The sequence below is a fragment of the Lolium rigidum genome, chromosome 4, assembly GCF_022539505.1.
Source record: "Lolium rigidum isolate FL_2022 chromosome 4, APGP_CSIRO_Lrig_0.1, whole genome shotgun sequence".
NCBI lineage: Eukaryota > Viridiplantae > Streptophyta > Magnoliopsida > Poales > Poaceae > Lolium > Lolium rigidum.
In genome coordinates, this window is record NC_061511.1 from 152,360,358 (window position 1) to 152,370,151 (window position 9,794).

The window sequence follows — 9,794 nt, forward strand, 5'->3', positions numbered from 1 at the left end:
GAATTGGAGGAGATCATCGCCGCCATCACCACCGACGCCTCTACATCAACCAGCCATGTTTCCCCCATCCATGTGTGAGTAATTCCCCCGCTGTAGGCCGAAGGGGATGGTAGGGATTGGATGAGATTGGTCATGTAATAGCATAAGATTGTTAGGGCATAGTGCCTAGTGTCCGTAATTGGTACTTTGATGATATTGTTGCAACTTGTTATGCTTAATGCTTGTCACTAGGGCCCGAGTGCCATGATCTCAGATCTGAACATGTTATTGTTTTATCATGATATTCATTGTTTATGGTCTTACCTGCAAGTTGTATACACATGTCGTCGTCCGGAACCAATGGCCCCGAAGTGACGAAATCGGGACAACCGGAGGGGATGGTAGTGATGTGAGGATCACATGTGTTCACGGAGTGTTAATGCTTTGCTCCGGTACTCTATTAAAAGGAGTACCTTAATATCCAGATAGTTTCCCTAGAGGCCCGGCTGCCACCGGCTGGTAGGACAAAAGATGTTGTGCAAGTTTCTCATTGCGAGCACGTACGACTATAATTGGAACACATGCCTATTGATTGCTTTGTACTTGGACACCGTTTTATTATTATCCGCAAATGCCCCGCTATGATTGTTACATGAGTTTCTCTCATCCATGCAACGCCCGTCATCCGTCCCCGTGCCTACAGTATTTTAATCCTGCTAATTACTAAAATCACTACTCGCTGTCTTTGTTACTCTGCTCGTTGTTATTTTACTACATGCTACTGCTATAAAAGCTGTTACTATCGATAAACTCTTGCGAGCAAGTCTCGTTTCCAGGTGCAGCTGAATTGACAACTCCGCTGTTAAGGCTTTCAAGTATTCTTTGTCTCCCCTTGTGTCGAATCAATAAATTGGGTTTTACTTCCCGCGAAGACTGTTGCGATCCCCTATACTTGTGGGTCATCAAGCAACCAAGCACAATAAAATCAACGGGGTACTTAATCTTTCCTACTAATACTTCAACATCTCTTGCCATGCCTAAATGATTGAGAACTTCTTTATTAGCAAGTTGAATAGGTATACGTGTTTCCTCCATGTGTACGCGATCAATATCGGGCTTGATTTCGAGATATAGAGAATATGGTATCACACTTATACTTGGTCCAATATCAAAAACACCATGATAACATGAAGTTCCAATAGCACAAGATATAATAGGTTTACCAGCTCTAGTAGTCTTACCTTGAATTACCTTGGTGGAATCTTCGCATAAATAGACATAGCACAAGGAGTCTCTTCATTTAATTTTTTTATGACCGAAATTTGAGGCTTCATAGAGATTTGTTCATAAGGCTCATGACATCTTCTAGCATTCCTATTTGCAACAACGATGAGCAAATTTTCTTTCACCCTGTTTGGATATGGAGGAGATTTCACATATTCTTCTACAATAACTGATGAAGCTTGTTGAATCCTTTCTTAGGAACATTAGAAATATATGGTGAAGTCTTAAGAGGTTCAGTAAAGACCTCGAATCCTTTCATACGAACATTCAAATGGTTAGCAAAAGATTTAATACTTCTACTAAAATATGAGGACCAAGACCAAACTTATTCTTTAGTTCTTCAAACAATATAGTAGTAGAGAAATTCTCTACACATGCATATTGAAAATCAAAACGAGGCGCATTACCTTTATGAAGATCCCATGCAGCTGAATTATTAGAAATAGTATCCAATAAACTCCTTGCTTCTTGTTGAGTTATATTAGTAAAACTCCCTTCAGATGAATTTTTCAGAAAATCACTATGATGCTAGGGCAGTCTCACATAGAAGTTTATCAATATAAGACTATCAGGAATACCATGACAAGGATTCTTACGGATGAGTTCATTAAGCCTCCCCAAGCTTGATCTATATTTTCTCCAAGATGAGGCCAAAAAATATAAATACGACGGTGATCATCATCAGCTTCTTTAGGAGTATCAAACTTGGTATAGAAGACCTTCCTCAATAATTCCCAATCAAGGCGGTATTTAATATCCAGAGATCTAAACCATATGCGAGCATTACCAGAAAGAGATATATATAATAACATACTCTTCACATGATCATGAGGAACATCAGCCAATTTGAATAAAGAGCATAGATCTTCAATAGCATGTATATATCCCATAGCAGTTTTACTTTTATCACCTGTGAAGGTTAGTTCCATAACTCGTTTGGCAATAGCAACATGAATTTGAAATGTCACCTTAAGCTCAGGTGGTTTCTCTTTATTTTCTTTAAGAGATTGAACATAAGGATAATTGTTTAAAATCAAACCTATCTCATCACGGCTAGAATACCCATGACAAAAATATAGTAAATAATAAAAATAGTAAAAGATTCCTTACCATTCACTTACCAATAGCGCTACGCTCCTCGGCAACTGCGCTAAAAAAGTGTCTTGATGGCTCCCAAGTGCAGGAGATCAATTCTAGTACTATCAATAAGAAAGGTTGTCCAACCCACGAGGAGCTGAACGTATTGGTTAACAAAATAGACAAGACAACAATAACAATAAAGTAGCAGTTTTGGTGTTTTTGGGTGTATAGTTTGCAATATAAATAAAATGCGGAAAGTAAATAGCAAATAAGTAAATGCTCTCGATGAGAGAAAACCCCAATCCTCTATGCAGCAAGAGGACATGCTCAAGTGTGTGTGCTTATATGAGACTAAAGTTCCCGAGGGCGGCATCAATTCACTAGCATCTGAGTTCTAAACACGCGGTAAATATTTTGTCAAGATTTATTCAATTAGGGGCGGAACATAAGTTAGGTGTAGCCATAGATATGTGCAAATACACCTCTTGTGATGGGTCCTAGAGCCATTTTCATCAGCAAGTATAGGAATAATTAAGACATAAATGTCCCACCATAGCCATAATATCAGGTGTCCCCGACATAAACCCCTCTAATGCAACCCATAGTATTGGAAGACGGTTTATGTCATTCCGACCCTTCCAACACTAATGCATTACCTTAAAGTGCAGCCCTATGAGCCCATATAGGTGAAGTTATATGCAGTCGACGTTAGCATAAAACCATCATAGAACAACATAAAAGATAGAAAACTTGACCAAATACTCATTGCACATCATAAGAATCATATCCAGATCATCCTATGCCCTCAGGAACGTGGGGAACTACTCAAAAGTGTCAAACATGATATGGACTAGAGACATAATGATTACAACACAATCTTAATATATAATATCCCCACCAAATAATGACAAAGTACCAATCACGAACATGCAATAGCACTAAAAACAATATCCGGGGTTCAATTCAACACAAACTATGAGGAGGATGACGTCGATCTAGTAGATGGAGATGGTAGTGATGATGGTGCTGATGGAGATGTTGATGAAGATGCCTCCTCCCAAGCCAAGAACGAGTGGGGATGTCGATGGTGTCGATTCCCCCTTCACCGGAGGCACCGGTGCAATAGGATCCGCCTTCTCCCGGAGTAGGAGAGGACTTTCGCCTCCACCGCCTCAACAAATCTCGGGAAATATATGGCTTAGGTTTTTAGGCGAAACGGAGCTTCTGGTATAAAGGGGGCCGAAACGATGCCCGATGTGCGAATGACCTCGGGTGGCACGCCCCGTATGGCGTGCCACCTGGGTCCGCTCGACCCTTGTGGCTCCCCTTGCGCGATTATTTCGCCCACTGTCGTTCTCCGGGTGAAAAACTAATCAGGTATTTTTTTCTTGATTTTTAGCGATCGAGAAAGTCCTGAAACAAATAAAATACGTAAAAGGAGATTTTCTGCCTCACATTAATTAAATACCAATGAAGGGAACTTTGTAGGAAAGTCCGAAAAATCTATAAAAATTGCATAGATAATGATGCATGATGGCAAATAACGATGAAAATTAATCATATATGTAGCAATAATGATGATGCAAAATGCACGTATCAGACATCTGGCGTGTGCCTGTGATGAATGGCCCTATTTTATTTAAGACTGCATGTATTTTGCATGTCAAAATAAATCATTAAATCATGTCAAATAATGGAATTTAACTTGCTTCTAAGCATCTATACCCACTAGTTTCGAGTTGTCTCAATCACAACAAAAATTACAGTGTGACAACTGTTTATCCTAGAAAATCTAATGGCACCAACTTAGGCTATCTATCGTGTTCTTATCCCCCTTCCAAAAACAAACCTTAACATCTCTCTAGGTGGAAGGTGCAGGATCAGAGAGAAGGGGCCCCACAGGCTTCTCACGCGGACGATCGTGCACACAATCAACGAGTTCGAGTAGCCGAGAGCAACATAGAGAGATTGAACGTCGGTGGTGCATGAGCGCGGGGAGAAAATACGATCTAGCTTCTGGTGAGAAATAGGATTCTCTGGTTGTCTTTTTATACTGTGAGGTTTTGGATAAAATATGTGGAGTAATCCCACCTCCAAGTCGTTAACACAAAATTAATTTTTCTGAACAACAAAAATAAGCCTGGAGTAGCGCGCGTGAGCCGTGAGCTAATGCTCTTCTCATAACTTAGTGAGGTGCGGAATATCCTTCTACGTAAGAAAATCCAACTCCTACTTAGAGCATCTCCAGCAGGCTTTCAAACAGCCTCTGCAAGTACATTTTTTTTGGTGCGAGATGCGGAAATGGGTGGTCTGGCAAGTGCTATAAAACCGAGCGAGCGGTAAATTTTTTTGAGCGCTCGGGGTAACACGCTATCGAGCGCGGCATATTTGGTACGTTTGTTGCGGCGTGTGGCAAGCCGAGATGACGCACGCGAAAGCCAACCGCCGAGCTGAATCCTCCGTGCATGTTCCGTCCATCGCCGATTCCGTCGCCACCCCCCTCTTCTCCAGCGAGCCAGTCGCGCTGAGTTACGGCTACCTCCACCGACGCGCGAAACCTAGGCCACGCTGGCCTCTCCCCATCAGCCGATGCACGTCCAACCGGCCAAATCACCAGCCCCATAGTGGAAATTTGGTTGCCACCGATGTTGATTCGCTACGGTAGCCCGCCTCCTGCTTGCGCGCTTCAACAACGAAGCACGCAAGGTGCTCGAAGGTATGCCGTTCGGACGACCCACCCCTTTTCATTTCAGTCTTTATGTTTGTTCGTCGAATGAGTAGTCCGATGCGCGTTTGTATGTAGATGAGTTCGTCGTACGATTCGTCCGATGAGGAATGTGATCTTCAAGAAGAAGCAGATATATACATACTATTGGGTATGCACTCAAATGAATGGCTGAAGCATGGTGGTTCTGTTTTCGATCGACATAAATTGTAGCGGGAAAGGATAGAAGGACACAACAATTTTATGCCGAGCTATTTCTTGGATAATTTAACATTTTCTGAGAGCTACTTTCGTCGATGTTTTGGATGAGAATCAACTTGTTCAAGCATATCGCAGAGAAGTTGACGCGTATGTTGACATATGGGATTCCAGCGGATCTATTTGATGACCACTTGACCATGGGTGAGAGTCAAGCTATTAAGTGTGTCATGCAGTTTGCAGTAGGAATTGTGAAAACGTTCAGCGAGGAATACTTGAGAGCCCCTGATGCTCAAGACACAGCTAGACTTTGGAGTTCAACAAATTTTGAGGGTCTCTAGTATGCTTGGTTCAATTGATTGCATGTATTGGAGTTAAAAGAACTGTCATGCAGCATGGCATGGATAGTTCAAAGGCTACAAAAAGGATTCCACTATAGTCCTTGAAGCTGCTAATTATGAGACTTGGATTTGTCAAGTTTTCTTTGAAATCACTGGTTCATACAATGATATCAATGTGCCGCACCTACAACTACAACTACTTCCCAGCCGATGGCATCTACCCAAGGTGGCCAACATTGTGAAGCCGGTTTACAAACCATCGGGTAAGTAAAAACCTCAGTTCCATAATGCATAAGTGGCAGCTATGAAAGACGTGGAGAGAGCATTTGATATTTTTCAAGCCCAATTTGCTATTGTGAGAGAACCGGCTACATTTTTGGATCAAGAGATCCTTTGGTACATCATGAACACATATGTCATCATGCATAACATGATCAGGAATAAGTGTGGGCACCACAATGACTACTTTCACTATGACTTGATGGGAAGCCCTGTGCAAGTGTCTAGGAGAGAAAAGAGAGTGGCTTGCTTTATTGCATCGTACAATTCGAGGAGTGGTAGACATGGAATGACCAACAGTTGTTTCATCTCATATGTATGTTTGTTTTATTATTGAAAAAACTATTTGTTGTATGTTGGTGATCTATTTGTTGTATTGACAATAAACTTTTTGTTTGTGTTGCAATAATAATTGAACTATCCATTGTTGTTGGTTTTTTTGGTTCCATTTGATCTTCATTGTTCTATATTTGTTATTCTTTGGTGTTTGTGGAGGCGTCAATGCCTGAAAGCGATGCTACCTGCGCGCGATATTTTTGGTCATCCTGAAGCAATCCAATGCCTCACACAACAACCAAAAGATTCGCTGCAAAAAATTAGCGCGCGGTAATTTTGTACGCGTGTTGAAATGCTCTAACAAGTACTACCTCCGAACCTATTTAATCGATGCGGGACTAGCCACGTGAGATGCTAGCTTTGGCTCCCCTCCGCGTCGATTAAATCCGACCGAAGGAAGTACCTTGGGACTAAATTAAACCATTAGTCTCATCTCTTGTCATGCATTTACAGGTAACGCGTGATTTTTCATCATGAATTAAATTGGCTATGCGGCTAAAAGCCCTTAGTAAATTTGAAGAAAAAGAATAACTCTAGAAAGTACGAACCGCCAAAAGTCAAACAACAAATCGCTAATATATCATGAAAACAAGTTGTACTTGTCTGCTAATATATATCCATGTCTAAATGACTAAGTTAAACGAAAAAAACTCAGCGCCCACAGAAATTAGGCATTGACTCCATTGGATTTAGGATATCTGCGTCTGTTCATGTCTAGACAAAATCCGACAGTCAATTCTAAACTTGGAAACAGACTTTTTAATCCACGTAAAGGTCACATAATTGGAGGTCTCGAAGTGTATAAATAGTCATCTCGCTCAGTTCATTTTCTCTTCATCCCCCTCTCGCTTGAGCTTAACCATTTTTGCCATCATCAATTCCAGTTAAGCAGCTGCTAGCCGCGCGCGCGTTCGTACGGAGCTCGCCGAGCCTCCGGCCGAATTAGGCTACGCGCCGCGCGATACAACAACGCCCCGTGCGCGCGCCAGCGAAGCCGTCGCTGGTTCTCTCGCCGGCCGTGGACTTCGCAACAAGACGACGAGTACTCCGCTCTAAATAACCTAGCCGCTCCTTTGATCTCCTTCATCATTTGCATCGATCCATCTCCCCTATAAATTTAGTACGGATTCGTTAGGGTTTGATCCCCTCCTATTCTGGTTTCCCTCCAAAAGCTAGCTGCACACGTGAGCTTGCTCGCTTGCTTGGATATAGCCGTCATGTGTGAAGGGCTCATTGACCGGCCTTTGATGTCGTGTGGGCGGTGCGATGCCAAGCACGGCGACAGCGTGGGCGTGCTTCCGAACGACGATGCAGTCGTCCTTATGCCCAGGACGGCGCCGGTCTTGTCCGACAGGCCGTCGTCGTTGACCAAGGACGCGGCGAAGGAGGCCGTGTCGATCCTGGGGCTGTCATTGCCGATGATCATGACGGGGCTCATCCTCTACGTCCGTCCGATGATCTCCATGCTGTTCCTCGGCCGGCTCGGCGAGCTGGCCCTCGCCGGCGGGTCCCTCGCCATGGGTTTTGCCAACATCACGGGGTACTCTGTCCTGTCTGGCCTTGCATCGGGTATGGAGCCCGTGTGCGGCCAGGCTGTCGGCGCCAAGAACCTGCCCCTCGTCGGCGCCACCATGCAGCGCATGGTGCTCTTCCTCCTCGCCGTCTCCGTCCCCGTCGCCTTCCTCTGGACGCAGATGGAGCCGCTCCTCCTGCTGTGCGGCCAGGAGGCCGCCGTCTCCGCCACGGCGCAGCGCTACATTCTCTTCTGCGTCCCGGACCTCCTGTTTCAGTCCATCCTCCACCCGCTCCGCATCTACCTCCGCACGCAGTCCATCAACCTCCCTATCACCACATGTGCCATGGTCGCCGTCGCCGTCCACCTCCCCATCAACTACTTTCTTGTGTCGGTCCTTGGGCTCGGCATCGAAGGTGTGGCGCTCGCCTCCGCCTGGACCAACCTCAACCTCGTGCTCTTCCTCCTCGCATACGTCTACGTCTCCGGTGTGCACCGTGACACCGGCGGCTTCTCGCTGTCTTACACGCTCTTCAAGGACGACGTTGCCGGGTGGGTGCGGTTGGGCCGGCTCGCCGTCGAGAGCTGCATCAGCGTGTGCCTAGAGTGGTGGTGGTACGAGATCATGATCCTTCTCTGCGGACTCCTGGCAAACCCGGAGGCCACCGTCGCGTCCATGGGGGTGCTCATCCAGACCACGTCACTTCTCTACATCTTCCCGTCGTCTCTCAGCTTCGGCGTGTCGACGCGGGTCAGCAACGAGCTCGGCGCGAACCGTCCGGCCGCCGCGCGCGCCGCGGCTACCGCGGGGATCTCTCTGAGCATGCTTCAGGGCGTCGTCTCATGCCTTTTCGCCGTGGCCGTGCGCAGTATGTGGGCGCGCATGTTCACGTCGGACGCGGCCATCCTCGCGCTCACGGCCTCTGTACTGCCCATCCTCGGGCTTTGCGAGCTCGGAAACTGCCCGCAGACCACCGGCTGCGGTGTGCTCCGCGGTAGCGCGCGGCCCAAGGACGGCGCGCGCGTCAACCTCGGCGCGTTCTACGGCGTCGGGATGCCCGTGGCCCTCGGGCTCGCGTTCTGGGCCGGCATGGACTTCAGAGGCCTCTGGCTCGGTCTCCTCGCTGCGCAGGCGACGTGCGTCGCGATTATGCTCGTGGTGATCGGGCGCACGGACTGGGAGAGGCAGGCCGAGCTCGCGCAAGTTCTCGCCGGGGTGGTCGAGGACGACGACGTCGAGAGTGTCCGTGGCGGCGCTTATGTGAACGTAGACGATGGAAAAGTCGACGCGGGCGAGCGCGTCAAGGTTGCGGCGCCCCACGGCGACGAGGACTCCAGCTTGCTCAGCACTGTGGGAGGCGTACGGCTGACCGGACCGACGCTTTGACAACGGGAGGCCGTCGGCCTACGGATCAAGTAGCTGGCCACAGTAGAACGTGCCAGACACAAAATTTTCCTGCTGAACTCTTTCTTTTTGTTGCGTAGAGTCTGAATTTTTTGAGGGGTGTTCATTCATATCATGTTGGTTGTGTGTATATTTTATGTATACCCGGTACTGTACAGTATGTACCACGTTATATTGGAAAAAAGACCTGAAACTTTGACGTCAAAGAGCTTGCTGACATTACTTTGGTCTAACATTTCACAGTAAGAACTACCAACTTCTTTAGGAAAAAACTAGCAAAAGTGCCCGTGCGTTGCATCGGGAAACAAATATTCAAACACTTCATCAAACCATTCTATGTTGGGTTTTTATGGAAACCTAACACTTTCTCCGATCCAAATTAATTGACTAAACTTTATTTAAATATGCATATACCTAGAGCTAAAACACATCTAGATACATCTGTATCTAGATAAAGTTGAGAATTTAAATCGGAGGAAATATTTTATTTTGCCTCATTCATATTAACAATGAAAATAAATTGCCGCGGCTCCTCTCTCTCCTTGCTCGCTCTCCTCCTACTCTACCTGCGAGCAATCCCAAGACGTGGTCAAGGATTTGTTGGATGGGTGGTGAATCGGTGAGGCATGACCCTCCCAGCTGGGACCTTGGAGG

At 46.0% G+C, this 9,794-nt stretch overlaps 1 protein-coding gene across 1 annotated transcript; it reads left to right on the forward strand.

The window, feature by feature from the left end:
* The first annotated feature begins 7,610 nt into the window (after positions 1-7,610).
* Positions 7,611-9,122, forward strand: LOC124647649 (protein DETOXIFICATION 49-like). Its single transcript, XM_047187557.1, has one exon. The coding sequence runs from the start codon at positions 7,641-7,643 to the stop codon at positions 9,120-9,122; it is 1,482 nt and encodes a 493-aa protein (XP_047043513.1). The 5' UTR covers positions 7,611-7,640.
* Positions 9,123-9,794: the final 672 nt, after the last annotated feature.